This window comes from Jatropha curcas, chromosome 7, assembly GCF_041381405.1.
Source record: "Jatropha curcas cultivar XTBG-Jc1 chromosome 7, XTBG_Jcur_1.0, whole genome shotgun sequence".
Taxonomy (NCBI): Eukaryota; Viridiplantae; Streptophyta; class Magnoliopsida; order Malpighiales; family Euphorbiaceae; genus Jatropha; species Jatropha curcas.
Genome location: NC_143157.1, coordinates 17,246,203 through 17,268,152, shown reverse-complemented (window position 1 = coordinate 17,268,152; position 21,950 = coordinate 17,246,203). Strand labels below are relative to the sequence as shown.

General features: G+C 32.5%; 1 protein-coding gene across 1 annotated transcript; it reads left to right on the top strand.

Annotated features, from left to right (window-relative positions):
- Positions 1-15,251: 15,251 nt before the first annotated feature.
- Positions 15,252-16,042, top strand: LOC110009054 (retrovirus-related Pol polyprotein from transposon TNT 1-94). The gene is made up of 2 exons (XM_089724434.1): positions 15,252-15,602; positions 15,692-16,042. The coding sequence occupies exons 1-2, from the start codon at positions 15,252-15,254 to the stop codon at positions 16,040-16,042; spliced, it is 702 nt and encodes a 233-aa protein (XP_089580560.1).
- Positions 16,043-21,950: the final 5,908 nt, after the last annotated feature.

Here is a 21,950-nt window from a genome sequence, read left to right as displayed (position 1 = left end):
GGTCGGATTGTATAACTTTACTTGCAACTTTGTATAAAATTTTTTATTAAACCTAGCAATATAAATTGTTGTTTAAGCAACGTTATCAACATTTCGTGAGATTTTGAGATTGCTAGGACTTATTAAATCAAGATGAACAATTATTACAAGTTTAGAATTATGAAATAATATAGGCTGAATTTGGATTAAGCTTTTAAAATGTGGATTTGCTAATTTACAATTGGACAATAGTCAGCTACATAATGTGCCAAAACTAAGTATAAATTTTAGCTGAGTATACCATCATTTTAACTATGGATAGGCTGAATATAATGGAAGGAATTATTTGAGTAGAAGATGATTTTGGATATTGTTGATACGCATAATTGTTAACCACAACTTTCAACCAAGCAATATGGTAATACATACATACAACAAAAAAGGATAAAACCTTTTCCAGAAATCTACTTAATTTCCCTTCATTTTTCATACAACAGTCTAACAAACAATTAAGACCAAAAACCAAAACACTCTCCCACACTACTACAATACAAATTGGGAAAGATTTTTGCTTCCATGACATTTGTTCTTCAAATAGAATGAGACTTGTTTATGTTGCTTAGCTAATCACTTGAACATAATTATTATGATTGATAGCACAAACCAAGCCCACAATAACTTTTTCCTTCTCCAATTTTGGTTCATTGCTTCTTGCAGTACATGATTTTTCTTGAGTAGCCTAGGTATAATCTACTTTGACCTAGGGCACATTTTCAGATCAATCCATTCAAAAAAATTGCACCCTCTAGTACCCCGCCTTTCTTGGAGCTGAAAAATTAAAGGAAAATAATTATTTAAAAATTGAGAAAAAAACATCAATATTACAACGAGACTTTTGTTTAGATCAACATTTCAATGACTAATGTTGTTGTTTTTTAAAAATAAATGGAAAATTAGGTGAAGAATAAACTCACCTGGCCTAGCTCACAGAAGATGAAGCGTCTACCGGGATCGTTATTAGTCCAAGACGTGCGAATGAAGCAATTTGTTCCACATCTACACAAACGAGTCTCCATGTTAAGTTAATTACTGATTTCAAATGTCCCAACTCCCAAATTCTGAGATTCTTCACCACTTATCATCGATAGGCTAACCCGCTGATTTCACCCGATATAATATTTATCATCTATAGTAGCCTTACCTATAATGAGATTCCTAGTTCTTCATTGAAGGCCCAAAGTTTGTAGGCTTCAAATAGCATATTTGAAATGGTTATGGATTGGGCTTGCATCCTGGGCCAAATCATTAACTAACTATTTTTTTTTTTTTGAAAAGTATTAACTAATTAATTATAGTTAACTATGGTAATAGATAATTAAGTATATAAACTTAGCATCTAACGTTGTTATAATTGGCTTTAGTTAAGCATCAATTAAGTTCATAAAATAAGTAATTAAGTTAATTATGATAGGTAACTATAGATAGTTATAATGATTATGTACATTAAGTAAGTATAATATCTAACACTATTAATTAACTATAGTTAACTACTAATTAAGTTCTTAAACTAAGTAACTATAGTTAACTGTAAGTACATAAACTAAGTAGAGTATCTAACATTGTATAAGACTAATAATTAGTTGTAATTAACTATAATTAGCCACTAATTAAGTATAGTTAACTCTAACTTTGCTAATTAACTATAGTTAACTAACTAATTAATTATATAAATTAAGTAGAATAAGCAACTGATTAACTATAATTAAGTTACTATAGTTAACTAAGTAGACTATCTATAATTATTAATCAATTACCTCTGCCTTTTCTCAAAACATACTTAGGTATTTATAGAAGTATATGGACTTCATTTGATTTAAAGCAGAGATAACTATTACCCAATAAGATAAACCTTATCTATTTGGATAAACAAAAGGTGGATAGGGCCTAATATAGACAAAAGATGGATAGGGCCTAAGATAGACAAATAACTTTATATATTTATATGGTGATAAAAAGAGCTTGATAAGACAAATTTGAACATATTCTAGTATATCTGATATTTACTTCAACTTGATAGACTTCAATCCATCTGATTTATATCATAACAATCATCTTCGTGGAGTGGTGAGCAACTAGATGTGGCTTCATTTTATCTTTGTCTTCTTGCGATACTTGACTATTTATATATTGTAGTGTCTTCTTGAATTCTTCAATTGAAGTGGTAGCAATGATGACAGCCTGCCATTTGCTATTATCTATTAAGAAATCTAAATTCTTTGGATTTTTCGCCAAAGGTAGATGTCTTTTTAAACTAAAAATCTTTGAATGGCTTGAAAACAGGCTTAGGTCTGGTTGTAGTCTTTCCACCATTTATTACTGAAGATTCTGACTAGCATAGGAGGAAAAGATAGTGGTTGAACTTATTTGATTTGATAATTCCAGGACAAAATCCATGGAATCCCAAAAGTAGCTACAAATGAGAGTAGCTTATCTTGACTGAAATTGGTTGATTGTTTATTGTAGAGCTCAAAGCCTTGTAGTATCTTTATAGAGAAAGTTTTAATTGAACATCCGGAATACTTGAACCATTCTTTAAACCAATAAGGAAATTTTGTAATTGAACCTCATGGAATTATCATGAACCACGAATGATTATGATTTCTTAAAAAAACGCATTATACCAAGCTTTTTTATAATCCTCATAGTTGAAAGAACTTGGTGCAAAGTTTTGACTAAATTTTCTTTAAGTTTATGGATTCTGATTCTAATCAGAGAGGGAGAAAACCTTTTTTAGTTGAACTTTTGAATACAAAACCTTTTTAATATCTTTTGGATCATGAATATGTTCCAAAATTATACAATCTGTATCAACTAATATAAACTCAAAAAATTTTCTATTTTCTGAATGTGACTCAGGAACAAAATGTAAATTAGAAGGAAATACCTTTTGAGAGACTTCTAAAAAATTTGAACATTTAGTATATTCTTTTTCGATGTAGGTAATTGATATATCTATATCCTTATTAACATAAGGATAATTAATTGTGGATGATGATGCACCGGTAAGGGAGTCATGGTAATTGGTTGGTCAGTTTGTAACAGAAGTAGTTGAAGCAAAGGCCGGTATTGGTAATTGAGTAGCTGAAGGGCCAGGTAATTGAGAAGAAATACTCACACTCTTTTTTCCGTAGCTTTCTGTTATAATTTTATTCCTAATGGGAGTGTCCGTTAAGTTTTTCTCAACAAATTCTTCAAATAAAGGGAAAAATTTATTTATTTCAATCTTTTCCCTGCAAAAATTCCCGGGTAAGAAAATCAGGCGAAGAGTTAGAAGTACCTTTAATGGCTTCAACCTCAAAATCGAAACATGATAAAATAGCTTATAGGCTTTTTTACAAGTGTACGAAATCGCAACAAGTAATAAAGAATGAGTAGAGGATCGTTCCCACGAGGATTGTATACCAAGTACCAAAATTGTGTTAACCTACTATTATTTAAACGACAATAAGGAGAATAATTCTAAAAATAAAAGAAATAAAATAAAGCAATGAAAAAGAACTCGAGCAAGTAATGTTGAAAAGAAATCAAGGATTAAAAGCTACTAGGGATTATGACTTCACTTAATTCTATCCAACTTGTTTAAGTAGGGGAAACAACCCTAAAATCACTAACAGGGTCTCCCGATGTATTGTTAGCTATTTTAACCCGGTCTAATTACCTATCTTCCAATAGTGCAATCAAATATGAATTAAATCATGAAGTTTTAAGGTTTTATTTATGAATTCATAACCTAAGGTCGTTAACTTATGGAAACCCCTATGAGTTAAATCATATAGCTTCCGCATCAAGTTATTATTCCTATGTAATTTATTACCTTTTTCATATCAAAAACCCTTCTCCCGATAGTGATTAATGAAATAAATCAATCCAGGGGAGAAACGCTGCCTGGAAGCATTAAGTTCAATAATAAATTATATCATGAACAAGGAAAAGCAAATCTAATATTATAAATTAGAATCGAAATTAAGCTACATCAAATCCATAGTATATGAATTTAGTTCGACATAGTAAATAAATTAAACCCAAATAAACTTGAAAATATTCTCGTAATCAACATGAATATTGAAAATAAAATAAGAAGAGAGTTTAGAAATAAAAACTAGTCGACAATTAGCTTGTAGTGGTTCCTTGAATCTTGATCTCCAACTTGATTGCTTGAAGTCTTATAGAGAGAAACGATGTAGAGAAAAGAATATGAAATAATGGATGTAATGTGTATCTCTTCCTTTAATGTAGAGATTTCTCTTTATATAGACTTCGTAGGGTGTCTTTGAATTCGAATAGGAAACTAGCTTGCATAATTAGAAAGAAATATTATTTGAGTAGGAAACTGATTTTGTATTGTATTTCTTCCCAATTAGGAGTTTTTTTTACCACATAAGGCTGGAACTCAAATAAGGTAAGTCTTCTATTATTCTCATACAACTCCAGGCACAAGACACGCCTAAGCTTCAAATCTACACGGGCTAAATAATTAAATTCGGCCCACTTAAAATTTTAGCTTTCTTGGAGACACAGTCATGGCGTCTGACACGGCTAGGCTGTGTACTTTACTGACATGGCTATGTTGAGCTTTTATCTCCATATTTCAGCTCCAACCTTCTTTGATGCAAATTTTGGCTATTTTCCTGCTAAATACCCTTCAAATCAAGCTTATCAAGAAAACTTAATTAAAAAAATAAATAAATCTAAACAAAAACTAATTAAAGTAATTAAAAACACTAAAAATCCTAATAAAAACTATATTAAAAATACTATAAAAATAAGACCTATCAATAGCTTGCCATTTGGAAAAAATTTGTTTTGAAACAATATTTTTAACATCTTTTTCCAAAACATTTTTGGCTGTTAAGCAGTCAATTCGTAACAGAAAATTTTTATTAATTAAATCATCTTCAGATTTGGTAATACATAAACTATTGAAAGTAATTCCTTTTTAATAGTTGAATAATTTTTTTGTGTATCATTCCATGCTCTAGAATGGTACCTAACTAAGGATTCAAAAGACTGATCTGGTAATTTCTGTTTAAGAAAACCTCCATAGCCTATTTCTGATGCATCGGTTTCTACTATAAGAAATGAATTGGGATTCGGTATGGAAAGACAAGGAAGTCTTTTAACTTTAGACTTTATGGTTAAACTATCTGGGTATGTTTCTCAGACTAGGGAGAAGAGTTTTTTCTTAACCTATTGAATAATGGTTGACATAAGATTCAAATATCTTTCATGAAATCAGCAACATAGTTCAAACATCCCAAAAATCTTTGTAATTGATGTTTATCATTAATTTCATCTAGAAACTTTTCAGTAAAATTAATTGATCCTATCAATCAGTTTAATAATACCTTGAAAAATATCATGTCCTAATAATCTTATTCTAGTTTGAAATAATTAACTTTTGGAGAAGAAACAACTAAACCATTTTGCTTAACTATTTTATAAAACATTTTCAAATGAGAAAAGTGTTGATCAATATTATTTGAATAAATAAGTACTCCATCGATGTAAACTAAAACTCATAATAATTATTAAAAATATCATTCATAATATTTTGAAACTTAGAAGGGACATTTTTCAAACCAAATGGCATAACATTCCACTCATAGTGACCAAAGGAAACATTAAAACCAGTCCTGTACCTAGCAGATTCATGTATTTGTATTTGCCAAAATTTGATTTCATATCAAATTTAGAAAATATATTTGCGCTATGTAACCTTTTTAACAAATCTCTTTTATTCGGTATAGGATACCTAATCCATTGTAATACTTGATTTAATGGTTTATAATTAATAACTAACCTGAGTACTCCTCTTTCTAGTTCTGCCGCATTCTGGACATAGAAAGCTAAACAACTCTAAGGAGACTTAGATTTTCTAATTAGTCCTTTGTCTAATAAATCATTTATCTCTTTATAACAATATTTTTATAATTGTTTATTCATCTGTATTGCTCTAGATCTAGTTGGGATATTTTTCTTATCAAAGTCTTTTATATAAGGTAAATGAACTATATGTTGTTTTCTAGACCAAAAGGCATTCGGAATATTTGAACATACTTCTTTATTAAAAAATTCTTCAAAATCTTTAATTTTTTTTATTGTATGTGGGTTTGTTGTAATTGATTTTCAATCCTAATGTTATTAATTTACTATTTCAAATAGCTAATATATTTTTGTTTTTGTTCAATAAGATTTATTTCTTTATATACAGAGATATCTTGTATAGCACTTAAATCATTTTGCCTAATTGATTGCATAAATTTAAAACATATTTGATTATTTAAGATATTTATTTTTAATCCTTCATTATCTACTTTAAGGGGATAAATAGTAGCTAGAAAGATTGTTCCTAATATGACTCCTGTAGTAAGATTTTTAATTAAAATAAATGATGTTTTAAAACAGAAACCATCACTACATATCTTTGCTTTTGTCAACTTATATTATACTCTTAACTTACTACCATCAACTGTATATAATTCTTCTTTAGTTTTTTCATAATATATAGTTGGAATTAATCCTTCTTGTAAACAATTCTGATTTGCACCAGAGTCAACTAATACAGTTGTGGTTAAATGAAAATCATTATTAACTACTATTTTAACTAAAACTATCCATTTCTGAAAGCTTACTCTAGATGTTACATTAATAAACTCATCATAAGATAATGTTTCGGCTAAAGTATTAATTTTTCTATTTTCTGAAGGTTTTGCCTGTACATCTATAATTTTATTAACTTGTAAATGAATGATATCTTGTTTAATTTTATTATGTTCTTGTTTTAATTCTTTTATTTCACTTTTAATTGTCTTAATTTCTCCTAGTAGGTCGGCTAAAGAAGGGGAAAATTTTTCTTTATTACCATTGAACCTATTAAATATTTCTTTTAACTCATATGACTCATATTATTTTCCGTCTTTTATGTAATATCACATCTTTTAATTTTAAGAAAAATTATTTTTTAACGTCATTATCTTCAATCTTATCTATACAGTCTAAAAGAAAAAATGTCTCTCTAATAACTATATTTATACTATTTCATTTACAAATATAGGAACCATTGCGTTCACAGTTATCTATATCGCTTGAGCTATCTTCTGAACTACTAGATTCTATTTTATACAAATCTTCAGGGTTATCACATATTTCTAAAACTGTATCTATATCGGTGAGAAGCAAACTCATCATTTGTTGTTTTAACTTATTCTATATATCTAAGTTATTTATTTTTTCTCTCATTTGGCACTATGACTTATAATGTCCTACTTTTCCATACTTGTAACACACTATTTGTCCTTTACCTTTTCTTTTAACTGTATTCTTCTTAGCATTCTGAGGAGTTTTACTATCCTTAAAAGTCTTATCTTGAAAAGTTTTAGCTCTACAAGGATTTTTTTTTAATGTTTCCTTTTATTTCTAGTAGGAGGATTTTAACCTTGCATATCCATAATGACTATAGAAACTTCCTAATTCATTTATGCTTTGATGGAACTCTCTCTTCATTTTTGCTTTTAACTTAAGATCTGTACATAAAGCTACACCTTCATGATTAACATGATTAATAATTTCTCCATATGTGAGGGTATCATAAGGTATAAATCCACCATATATCCCTCGCATTCTCGAGCGTACCTTTTTAGCCAATAACTTCAGTAATCCACTAACAAATCTTTCTTTCCAAAAGGCATGACTACAATCTTGCCTAGTGAATACTTTTGTAAGAAATAAATCCTTATACCATCTAAATGCTTGTAACTTTGGACAAGCCAAATTAGTTAATAATTTAGAGACTCTAGCTTGATATTCTCCTGGTTCACCTATAAAGGTTTTAGTAATTGCAAAAATTATTGTATTAACTGCATCCTGCATAGTTGTATGTACTTGTTGTTGACCTTCTTGTTTAACTATAGTTTTAGTAACATTTAATATTTTTTGTCTTTCTTCAAGTGAAAGATAATCATCCCACCATCCTTTTAATTGACCAGTAAATCCTGAGATTAATATATGAGCTACAGCTGGGTTAGTGTTACCTTTGGATTTATGAGCTGATGAGGCCATAATCATTTCTTGTAGCATATTTATTATTTGATATTCTGATAATCCATCTATATTCCATTCATTAATTGATTCTCCATCACATCTAGCCTAAGTCATGCCAAATCTATCTTCATATTGTATATCTGGGGGCGTTGGCCTAGGATATAAATTTCTAGTTTTTGGTAATGGTGCATTGTGAATCTTTTGAACAATAAAATTTTCACTAAGTTGTTCTTTTAATTGACTAATATTTGTATCTGATTCTTCTTCTTGTTTATCTTTACTTAATACCTTAATACTAGAAGAAGAGGAAATATTCAAATAATTTAACCTATTTTGTATCTTTTCTAACACATCTTCTGTTTTATCTAACTTAACTATTTGTTCTGCAGGTAATTCATAAGGCTTAAATATTGGAATTTCTAGTTAGTGATTGGCAAGGGTCTTTGTATATGAGAAGTATAAGATACTAGAGTTTGAATTTCTAGTCTATCTAATTGTAACGCTATTGTGTTACGTATTTGATTTGTGTAATTGTTTTGAAATTGAACATTTTTAATATCTTTTAATGTACGATTTTTCTTATCATCGTCTACTGTATTTATCATCTTAAAAGGAGAACCTATAACTATTTGATTTTGATAAACAAATTTAATTTCTTCAAGAGGAGGATAAACAGATGTAACAACATCATTAGATGTAGTTATCCATTCCTTAGTTACCTATTGATTAACTAAGACTTCTTTACCCCGAAGCCAGCCCTTCCAGAAATTCTCGACGGCTGAGGAACATTAACTTTATATTGATTTATGTAACTATAATATAATTCTCTAATTTGATCTCTTTTTTCTTTCGAATAATTTTCAAAGAATCAACGGCACTTATCTAGATTATAATAACTAATCATTTATTTCCTAAGAAATTCTTTATTAATTAAAAATTTATTTTCAGTAATAACATTTTATTGAGATATGTGTTCCATAATAGATCTTGTAGGAGACAAAGATATGGGAGGAGAGGAGGGTAAATAGTTAACTAGTTGTTCTACTTGATGTATGGGTTAGGTATAGATCTATTAAATCTACACTTTGTAATTGAATATTTGGCGTTCAGGTATATGTAGATAATCTAGTATTCTTATAACTAAATACTTGTCTAGTGGGATTTCTAAAGGAAGGAAATGAACATGAATACTTCCATCAGTATCTTCTATAATACTAGAGGAAGTAGAAATATTTTCAACAGATACTGGATGATTAATTTCTTGGAGATCCCATGAATTTCCTTGAGTTAATTCATGCAACTTTAGTCTTTTAGGAGTGTGTACTTTTGTATGTTGTGTATTAGCTTCAAAAATAATCGTTTCATTCTAGTTAAAGTGTGTCTAGATCTAAGATCTAGGTTAGTTATCATAACTTTGTAGTAAATTCTATATCTAACTATTATAGACCTAGTATTATCTGAAAAATTCATATTTCTTGATTTAATTGTTAAAGTTAAAGCATATAGAATATTTGAATCATAAAGAGACAAAAAAAAAGTCTGGATATCAATTAAAATAGATAAGACCATTAGCTAAATTAGATTCAATCATAGCTAAAAGAGAATTTGAAAAATTCAAATGTCTTGACTCTCGTAAACATGCAAAAATAGGAATATCTAAACCAACTCAAAATAAATGTTTAATTGCAACTTGAACCATACCTATATGCAAAAATTTATAGTTTTCTTTATGCTTCAAAATAGCTTGAGGAGAAAATAATTGAATATATTCATACATATGGCCTAATGGAATATATTGTTCAGTTTATTTAATTGAATAATCAAAAAGAAAATCAAAAGAACCAATTTTGTAAATAGTGTTGACATCATGTTTTAGGATAGACCAATTATATAGTTGATTCTCCACATGGGCGATATTCATTTCTTGGGTATTTAGATAACTAAGGCTAGAACTAGGATCATTAATATTCAAAGACTTATTATTAGAAAGAAAATTTAGTAATCTACTCATTTTGCCAATTAATAACTGTAATTAGAGACTATTGATTACTGGGACCACCTTTGTAGGACCACCAAGCACATGGCTGACCGACACTTACACTGGCTGCCCAATAATAATCCAATAGCTTTGTAATTACAATTAGTAATAGCCTAACTCATAGATTTCTATATATTATTCCTAATAATTAATCCGCAAATAATTAATTATCTGTATAGGTTGTAGGGGTAAGGTTATTAATAAATACCTAAATGTGTTTTGAGAAAGGGAAGAGGTTTTTGGAAGAAGCAATCTTGTGCTATCTATATACCTTGCTGTTTCAAAAGCTTTGTGATCTTCCTTTTGTAAGTAATAAAGTTTTCTTTTGTATAATTATCGTTTTAACTCTATTTTATTTTAAATTACTTCAATTAAATTATTATTTTGCTTTAGTTAATTGATATGATTACTTATACTTATATATATTACTTTGCCCGGACTCTATTCTCCCTTCCATTTCAGTTTAACAATTACTATTACTCCACAATTAAAGTTAAACATACATCTTTTCCTCCAAACGTCCAGTCAGCTCTCTTCTGGTATCAAAGCCTAATCTTTATGGGTTGTAGGGGTAAGGTTATTAATTATTTGCGGAGTAATTATTAGGAATAAGATATAGGAATCAATGAGTTAGGCTATTACTAATTGTGATTATGAAGCTATTGGATTATTGTTGATCAGCCGGTATAGGCGCTGGTTAGCCGTGTGTTTGGTAGTCCCAGTAATAAGTCTTTGAATATTTATGACCCTAGTTCTAACCTTAGTTATCTGAATATCCAAGAAATGAATATCGCCCATGTGGAGAATCAACTATAAGCACATAAACTAAGTAGAGTATCTAACATATTATAAGACTAATAATTAGCGTAATTAAGTATAATTAGCCACTAATTAAGTGTAGTTAACTCCAACATTGCTAATTAACTATAGTTAACTAACTAATTAATTATATAAATTAAGTAGACTAATCAACTGATCAACTATAATTAACTTACTATAGTTAACTAAGTAGACTATCTATAATTACTAACTAATTATAGTTACTTATACTTATAAAGTATAAAAATTAAGTAGACTTGGTAAGTAACTAAGTAACTATAATTAACGATACTAATTATCTAACATAAACTAATTAACTATACTAATTAGTTAACAACTTCTGATTAATTACAATGCCATAAAGTATATGTGTTGCCCCACATGAAAGAGTTTTTTACCAAGTATATGTATTGGGCCCTCCAAACTAATACAGAAAACATGGTGTTCTCATCATCAGTGCCAAACACGAGGTGGCTTCAAAAAAAAAAAAAAAAAAAAATCTGATTTGAAGCTTGAGCTAGATCCCACAAGGCTATTGTTATCTCTCTAGGTAATGGCCATAGTGTTGGTTATGTGACAAGAATCCCACATCGGGATTTTAGAAAAGGAGAGGGGCTCTTTTTGGCTATAAAAGCAGCCTAGCTCCTTAAGTTTCAATCCGTCCCAGCTTGTCTTAATACCTAGTGGGTTAGATAAGTTTCTCTCCTCTCTCAATTTGTATGTTTCTTTAGTGAAAAATAAATTTGGTAGTGTCTGAGGACGTAGGCAAAATTGGCCAAACCTCGTTAAAATTCTGGTGTTCTCTCTTATTTATTACTTTGTCTTTATTTATTTACTAGCTATTGTTGGGCAAAATATTTTTGGTGATTATTGTCTGATTAATTGCATGTCTAGGTAAATTATGTCAAACGACACGAATTTAGTGTAAGGTAAGTGGATTTTAAGTGAGACCCTTGAGACTTCTCCACTTATCTGGGAATTTACCTGGCATAATTACTCAGTACAGTATTTCACAAATTGTTTTAATTTGGTGGAAAAAGCCCAATTTCCACAACAATTGGTATCGGAGCTAAGGTTACTAAGTATTCACTGTGGTTGCAGCATAGTCTGATCTTCCACATAAAAAAAGTTCCTTAGTTGTGTTCCGCATTTTGAAAATTGATTTTATAGCTGTTAAATATTTAAAGCAGAAATGGCAGACGGAAAGAAAATACCACACCTGCTACAGCATCAACCTTAGTAAGAAATGCTGTATCAAATGCAAGATTTACAGTGGAGATTTTTTATGGCACCGGTCATTTCAGCATGTGGTAGAGTGAACTTCTAGATGCTCTCTTTCAGCAAGGTCTAGATGTTGCTATTGAAGAAGAGAAACCAAATGAGATGGAGAAGAGCGAATGGAGGACCATCAATCGTCAGGCATGTGGTACAATTTGGTCGTGTCTTTCTAGAGAGCAAAAATATGCTTTTTTTGAAGAAAACTTCTACAAATAAATTGTGGAAGGCATTGGAGGAGAAATTTTTAAAGAAAAACGATCAGAACAAACTCTTCATGAAGAGCAAATTGTATTGTGTCAATTATGTTCTTGGTACCACTATGAATGAACACATCACAAAATTTAATCAGTTGGTGGCTGATTTGTTTAATTTGGATGTGACATTTAAAGATGAAGATTTGGCATTGTTGTTGTTGGCATCTCTACCTGATGAATTTGAGTTTCTTACAATGACTCTAATCCACGGGAATAAAGACGTGACTTTCAGTGAAGTTTGTGCTGATCTTTACAGCCATGAATAGAGAAAGAGAGAAAAGAAGGAAAAAGCAACTGAAGTAGAAGCTCTGGTGGTTGGAGGCTGTTCAAGAAGCCAAAAGAAAGGGGGAAAGAAAAGTAGATCCCGTTCAAAAGCCAGAGTTGAAAAAGATGAGTGTGCCTTTTATCGTGAGAAAGGTCACTGGAAGAAAGATTGTCCAAAACTGAAAGCCAAAGGCAAAGCTGTCATTGATTCAAACATAGTTGAGTGTGATGATGCAGACTCAGACTTCTCATTAATTATCATGACATCTATAGACAATTCATCAGCAAATTTGACAAGTTCTGGTGATGTATGGCTGTTAGACTCTACATGCAGTCATCATATGAGTCCCCATCGAGACTGATTTTTTGACTTTTAAAAAACTTGAAAATGAAGTTGTGTATACTGCAAATAACACTCCTTGCTTCACAGAAGGGATTGGTTCAATCCATTTGAAGAATCATGATGGGTCAATCAGGATTCTGACTGATGTTCGATATGTACCGAGTTTGACAAAGAATCCTATTTTTCAGTGGGAGTCCTAGAATCAAAAGGACTCACTATAATTGCGAAAGATGGAATGATGAAAGTCATCTCTGGTGCACTTGTAGTGATGAAAGGAGTATGGAGAAGGAATAATTGGTATTACTATCAGGGTAATCAAATTATTGGATCGACAACAGTAGTTGTTTCTAGTGATGACAAAGAGTTGGAAACAACCAGATTATGGCATATGCGCTTGGGACATGCCGGTGAAAAATCCTTGAAAAGTTTGGCAGATCAGGGATTATTGAAAGATGTCAAAACCTGCAAGTTGGACTTCTGTGAGCATTACACCAAAGGAAAGCAGTCAAAAGTGAAATTTGGCACTGGAATCCATAATACCAAGGGTATTTTGGACTATGTTCACTCTGATGTATAAGGACCCTCTACAACGGCTTCTTTGGGTGGCAAACACTATTATGTGACTTTGTTGATGATTTCTCTCAAGGGTGTATACTTTGAAGTCAAAAGATGAAGCGCTAGGAGTTTTCCTCGAATGGAAAAAATTGGTGGAAACTCAGATTGGCAGACGCATCAAATGTCTTCGAACAGATAAGGGAGGAGAATATAAAAATGATGATTTTGATAAAATCTGCGCAGATGAAGGCATTGTTCGACACTTCACAATTAGAAATACACCACAGCAGAATGGGGTGGCAGAAAGCATGAACTGAACATTGCTAGAGAAAGTTCAGTGTATGTTGTCTAATGTTGGGTTAGACAAGAAATTTTGGGCTGAGGCTTTGTCATATGCATGCCATCTCATTAATCGATTACCATCAACTACTATTGGAGGCAAAACAGCTATAGAGTTATGGTGTGGAGAACCTGCTAATGATTGTGATTCCTTACGTGTATTTGGTTCCACTGCATATTATCATGTTAAGGAATCGAAGCTGGATCCAAGAGCTGAGAAAACCATATTTTTGGGGATAAGCACAGGTGTTAAAGGCTATCGGCTATGGTGTCCAGGAATAAAGAAAATAATCTTTAGCAGAGATCTCACTTTTGATGAATCTACCATGTTGAAAAAAGTGACAATGGAGCAGTCAGATGGTACTCCACAATAGTGGAGGATACTCCAAAACAGGTGGAGTTTGATAGAAAAATCCTAGTGGCAGGTATTGAACCTGCAGAAACTCCTAAGGTAGAAAGAGGGTCAGATGAAGACGAGGTTCAACTCCAAGAACCTCCACATCAACTTGAGTCAATTGCACTTGATAGGCCAAGAAGATTTATAAGAAAGCCTGGTCGTTTTGATGATATGGTGGACTATGTATCTCAAATTGCAGATGATAGCATTCCATCCACTTTTAATGAAGCTGTCAAAAGGTCAGAAGAAGTAAAATGGAGAAAAGCTATGGAAGATGAAATGAAGTCCCTTTTAAAGAATCAGACGTGGAACTTAGTTGTTCCACCAAAGGGAAAGAAGGCGATTGGATGCAAATGGGTATATGCAAAGAAAGAAGGATTTCCTGACAGAGATAGTTTTCACTACAAGGCAAGATTGGTAGCTAAAGGCTATGCTCAAATGGAGGGAATTGATTATAATGAAGTGTTTTCTCCAGTTGTAAAACATTCCTCCATTCGGATTTTATTAGCCTTGGTAGCACAGTTTGATTTGGAACTAGTTCAATTGGATATGAAAACTGCATTTTTACATGGAGATCTGGAAGAGGAAATCTATATGACTCAGCCAGAAGGATTCAAAGTTGCTGGAAAAGAAAATATGGTATGCAAACTTGAAAAATCACTTTACGGATTAAAGCAATCTCCAAGGTAGTGGTACAAGTGATTTGATAAGTTTGTGCAAAGGCAGAAGTACACAAGAAGCAAATACGATCATTGTGTGTATTTGCGCAAGCTACAGGATGGCTCTTTCATTTATCTTCTTTTGTATGTTGATGATATGCTGATAGCTTCAAAGAACAAAGAAGAAATTGAGAATTTGAAGAATCAGTTTAATTAAGAATTTGAAATGAAAGATCTGGGCAAAGCACAAAGGATTCTGGGGATGGAGATAACCAGAGATAGGAAATTAGGGAGACTTTGTCTGAATCAGAAGCAATATCTAAGAAAGATACTAAAGCATTTTGGTATGGATGACAAAACCAAGCCTGTTAGTACACCTCTTGCTCCTCATTTCAAAGTCAGTGCAGCTCAGTCGCTAAATATTGATGCAGAACGGGAATACATGTCAAAAGTTCCCTATGCAAATGCTGTAGGTAGCTTGATGTATGCTATGGTGTATACAAGGCCAGACATTTCACAAGCAATTGGAGTTGTGAGCAAGTACATGCATGATCCTGACAAGGAGCATTGGCAAGCTGTGAAATGGATTTGGATAAACGTCGATCAACTACTAGTTATGCGTTTACTCTTGCAAAAGCACTAGTTAGTTAGAAGTCTACTTTACAGTCAGCAGTGGCTTTGTCTACAACAGAGGCAGTGTATATGACAGTTACAGAGGTTGTGAAGGAGGCAATTTGGTTTCAAGGGTTGCTTGATGAATTGAGAATTAGGCAAAACAACATTGTTGAACATTGCGATAGCCAAAGTGCTATTCACTTGGCAAAGAACCAAGTTTATCATGCAAGGACAAAGCATATCGACATTCGCTTTCATTTTGTCAGAGAAATTCTGGAAGAAGGACAGGTTCAACTCCAGAAAATTCAAACTACTGAGAATCCTGCTGATATGATGACAAAAGTGGTGACAGCCGTCAAGTTCAAACACTGTTTGGACTTGATCAATATTGTTAAAAATTGAAGCTTGGCACTGCCAAGCACATTTGAAGACATTACAACTTTGTAAGAGAGAGCAGAAGTTTGTATTGGTGGGATTTTTGCCAAGGTGGAGATTATTGGAGATTATTGGTTATGTGGCAAGAATCCCACATCGGGATTTTAGAAAAGGAGAGGGGCTCTTTTTAGCTATAAAAGGAGCCTAGCTCCTTAAGTTTCAATTCGTCCCAGCTTGTCTCCAATACCTAGTGGGTTAGACAAGTTTCTCTCCTCTCTCAATTTGTATATTTCTTTAGTGAAATATAAATTTGGTAGTGTCCAATGACGTAGGCAAAATTGGCCGAACCTCGTTAAAATTCTGGTGTTCTCTCTTATTTATTGCTTTGTCTTTATTTATTTAATAGCTATTGTTGGGCAATATACTGATTAATTGCATGTCTAGGTAAATTCTGTCAAACGACACGAATTTAGTCTAAGGCAAGTGGATTTTAAGTGAGACCCTTGTGACTCCTTCACTTATCTTAGAATTTACCTAGCATTGTTACTCAGTACAATATTTCACAAATTATTTTAATTTGGTGGAAAAAGCCCAATTTCCACAACACATAGATCATTGTTTCCCGCTAAATTGATTAGATAACGATATTGACCATCACTGCCTTGCCTGTCATAATCATGAAAAGGCCTAAAACTTTACTGCCATAAGCAATGATCACAATCCCTTGCCCATGGACGTACCTCACGTAGGGAAGATGAACATATCAACATTTGAGATCTGAAGATTGTAGTCTTCTAAAATCCAAATCTGCTGAGTGCTGTCAGTCCAAGAAACTGCCATGAAATACGCCGGATTGTTACCAACATGTAAATGAAACTCCACGTTTCCCCTATCTAACTCTACCACCAATTGATTTTCCCACGCTTACAGTCCTCAACTCTAGTTGGTTGATGGAGTTGGAATATAATTAGGAATTCAGTCATTATCTATTTGTTTAGATCCTTTTAGTTTCCTTCTTCAAATTCAACAATTGCAAATATTTAACTTTAGTCTAGAAAATGGTCTATATATACATATATAAATATATTATTAAACTAAGTATATGATCAGATCTACATTTATAGTAACGTTTATTGGTCAGAAATTATCATTTATAATAACATTTATATAACTATATACATACAATTTAATTACATATTAAAACTATATATTGGTGTTTAATAAAGGGCCTAGCTATATGGTGCAAAACTATAAATTCTAAATTGGTACTATATATATGACTATGTTGGTAACATGTATATAACTATTTATGCATTTGAATAAAGTTAGTGAAAAATTGCATTTGTCATATTGTCGAAAATCGATAAATTAAAGTTTAATTTTATTTAAGTATATGTATATGTTCTATTAATTATTTAATGCAGATAAATTTTTAATACATGTCTCTAATAATGCAGCATAATTGAATTTTAAAAAATTATAGTGTAATTTGGCTAGTAATGGCTTCTTCTCAAGCCATCGGCATCAATTGTTATTAAAATTGATTTTCAATGAAATTAATAAAGTAGTAACCACTCAACTTACTGATTTCGTTGTAGATAAATTGGTTGAACAAAAAACTAGCATTCTAATTTGTTCTAGAATCCCATTTTTCACTATTCTAGCTTTTAGAGCAAAGCCACTTGAACCGTCCAACATATAAAGACCTCTCATGACTTCCTTCAAATCACACTATACTTTGGAAAGCATCTGTCTTAGGGTTTGAAAGCGTGTTGAGCCATTTTCAAGGAGTTATTGTGAGTGCATCAAGAGTTTTTCAAGGTGTATGCCCTTACATCTACATTTTTTTTCCTTCCTTTCTCATCGATTTAATATTCTCAGTTGTGGAAAGAAAAATTAATCAATCGGATTTTTTTCCGATTATTATATAGATTTACCATACATGTGAATCTATTTTTTTTTAGTAACGAGGTTCACTATCATGCAATTTCTCTTTGATTTGGCATACAAGAGAGTATTAACTACAAAAAAATCGCTAAGTTGCAACCGAGTTGATATAAGAAATCGGTCGCTAAATGGATATAGCGACCGATTTGCAACAGATATTAATCGGTCGCAAAAGTGCTCTTCACAAATAATTTTGCGACCGAATGACTAGCGGTCGCAAACTTATAAATATTGATCACTAATTTTCGTTATGTTTTCCTTCTGGAAGCTTGTCTCAAATTGGTCGCGGAATGTGTCAGTTGCAATTATGAAATGCAGTCGCAAATAGATTGCAAATTCTGAAAGTAATTGGTTGGTGAAATGTCGCAAATTTAAATTTAATGGTTATAATTTAGTTGTAGTTCGGTCGTCAGTCGGTCGTAAAATATAATTACAGGCAAAAAAAAAAAAATAATAATATTAAAAACCATAATTTTTTCTACCTGTCAAAAATCGACATATATATACACCACAATCATAAGCATCATAAAAAAAATAACAATCTAAGAAGGAATTGTAAATGTAATGTACTATACAATATATGAAAAAATCACGAAAATCTAAAATGGTCCGAAATCAAATCTATGATGTCGGTCCTCTGGACGATCCAGTGTAGTGTCTACTAGATTAATAGTAGTATCTACTAGATGTGTCGTAGTGTCTGTAGGAGTGACCAAGGTATCGTCTGCAGTATCGGGATCAAGAGGAGACGATAGTGGCTGATGCAGAGCTGTAGAAACATGTGGATCTATAGCTGAGGAGGATCAAAGGAAGATGTACCAGTACCATGATAACCGGACATCCGCATGACATGCGCTCTAAGCTCTGCAAGCTGTCTCTCTTGCTCATCAACACGAGCCCGTAATGCACTAATCCCCTCGGGGCTGTGGTAGTGAGAAGGATGCAGAAGCGTCAGATGCTGAGCCGTAGTAAAACTGTGATGCCTGAGACTCGATGCCATATACTTTCCTCTTCTTTTCACCCCCTACGGCCTCCAGATAAAGTGCTAACTCATTAATTCTTGACTCAGCTTTAGATCCAGCCTGAGAAGAAACAACATGCTCGCGAGCTGTACTGTAGTTCTCCTGAAAACAACAAATTAATTAATCAATGCAGTCGCAAGCTTTATTATATTAAACTTGTACACGTAAGAGAAGACTAGAAAGTAAATGTAAATATTCTTCATTGTTACTTACATTGACGCTTAACGCACGTTTGTCAACAAACGTATTTCCTTCGTAGTCCTTTGTGTGAGTGTAAGTGAACACCTCCATTGATGTGGGCTCACGACCATTATTTTCAGCCTATAATGAATTTTTATGCACGATATAATAATATGGTGTCATTTCATTAAACATTAGTTTAGTAACTGTAACGAATTGACTGACTTACTAATAATCGAGATGTCTCTATAGCAGATATTGATCCGCCTGTGTGTCGAGAAGGTCCTGCTTCGTCATCGGTAGTCTCACTGCGCCTATTTCGTGCAAATATCTCCAACTCTGCCATATCTCCTGAGACACGCTCTGCTGCTTCTTACCGCTTTTTCGCATCCTATAAGTGAAGTCAGCATACCGTAGAGCACATAATTTCTCCCAGGCCACTTTTAGCATAGCCGTAATAGCCTCTCCCCATACGAAATGCTTCTGCAGAAATGAAAAATAATATTTCCATAAAGAGTAACTGAAGGTCCATAGATTCAGATTATTAATTACATTGAATGAAGATATAATTTGAACCAAATCATACCAGAAACTCTTCCCAATAAAAGTCCCTCGCCTCTTATGGTACGACATCTCATGTGTATCCATCTTTATTAAGATATAGCTTGATTATCCTCATAATTTGCCTTGATGCTCGAGAGGATGGATATATGCTGAGAAAAAAAACATAAGTGAAATATAAGTAGACGAAAGAATCAAATCTGTACAAAACCAAGTTCAAAGGAAAAAGTAAATAAGTACTTACTGTCCTGCTACCAAACTGATCTTGTTACGTGGCTCTGATGAATCTGAAAAAGAAGTGACAAATGTTATCAATATAGAGAAATAATTAATATATAACTAAAATGACAGTAAATGACAGTTATGATTACTTGGTGCAGTAGGTGACTGTGAAGCTGGTGAAGACTCTACTGGTCCTGGAAATGGGGTAGAAGAGGAAGGAATAAAAGGAAGCGGTGGCGGCACGGGGGGTTAAGCAGAAGATGAACCCCCAGATGTACTTTAAGAAGAAGTAGGAGTGATAGTCCCCCCTCGTCCACGTGTACTGCGTCCTCGACCATGACCTCCACGTGAACCACTGCTGGACGCATCTGAATCAACCGCCCTCCCTCTAGCCATCTGTACTATAGATAACAGAACCTACATATGTATGTATATAATTATATGAATTGTAGAACATGTGGTAAATATGTATAAAGAAATTCAACAACATTAAAATTCTTCATTAATAATATTATATATACATCTATTAATTTATTATCCATAATACATAATGCATTAAGTATTTCTATCTTCATTATCATCTTCTTCCTCTTCTTATTCTTCTTCCTCTTCTTGATCTTCATCTTCTGATGTACCCATGATGATTTGATCTTCTTTCTCTTCATCATCTAATGCTCCTATTTCAACATAAGTTCAGCTTTCATCATCCAGTCTATCTGTTAAATCTTCAACAACTTGCATCGATTACGTATCAATCGCAACTTCTTGAAATGGCTCAGATATTGCGAGTAAAGCAAATTGTTTGGTTTCAATTGCATGAACAACTGCTCTAGGCTTGATTTTACATACTGCCATCCAATCGCAACGATCTCGTTTCAATGATGGATATGGAACATATTACACCTGCGCAGCTTGCATCGCCAACACGAAAGGTTTATACTTCGTATATCTTCTTCTATGATTAATATCTACAAGATTATTCTTAGGATGAACCTTCATGCCAACGTTTGGCATAGGATCAAACCATTCACATTTGGATAAGATTATGCACTTGATTGGTAAGGATGGATATTCTAACTCCAAAACCTCAACCAATTTTCCATAAAAATCATTTGACTCGTCACTGTAGTTTGATCCCTTTATGCAAATACCACTGTTCATTGTCTTTCTGCTTGTCCCATAACCCTCAATGTGAAACTTGTGACCATTTACAAAGTAGCCAAAGTAGGCATTAGCAAACGGTAGAGGTCCCCTTGCTAGATCAGTAATGAATTTGTTATCAACATCGCTTCTCGAGCTTCGAGCCTATGAGAAATAGTAATGACACGAGTAAAATATAAGAATATACACATATATGTTGTGTAACTAGAAAGTCACTTACATAACATTTGAACCATTCTGCAAATTCAGAGTCTAGTTTTGCATCAACTGCAGTATCCGTGAAATTGTGATTTTGTAGTCGTAAAAGCTTGATATATTTCTTGTATATGAATGAACAAAAATATTATAAATATGATTTAACTAAGCTGTATTAAGTTTAGACTCTCTACAAGATTTATACTTACTGTACAAATGGTGTAATCTCTTCGCAATTCAACAAAATATAGGTTTGAGCCACTCGTATCTCTGCATCAGTCAATCGTCTTTTTTTTTATTTACCAATCGTACACCTAGGATAGGTGAAAATTGTTAGATTCCCTTCTAACTCAAATTCTATTCGATCTCCTCCATCATCATTGCATGGCACTCTCCGATGCTTGGTGTAAACATATGGTTCGAAGTAGTGTGAACAGAAGGTGGAAGCTTCTTGCACCAAATATGCATTGCAAATTGATCCCTCGACCTTTGCTTTATTGCGCCTATTCTTTTTTATTTTTCTGCAGGTGTTTGTAATTGTACAAAAACAATATGTAAATATAAGTTGAATAAACATTGTAATGATTAGAATGGGATGTTAGTGATTCACCTCTCAAATGGATACATCCATCTATATTGTACCGATC

Coding starts and splice junctions, on each gene's coding strand:
- LOC110009054 (XM_089724434.1), top strand. CDS start 15,252: ATGAAAGATCTGGGCAAAGCACAAAGGATTCTGGGGATGGAGATAACC. Junction 15,603..15,691: donor ACAAGGAGCATTGGCAAGCT/GTGAAATGGATT, acceptor TCTACTTTACAG/TCAGCAGTGGCTTTGTCTAC.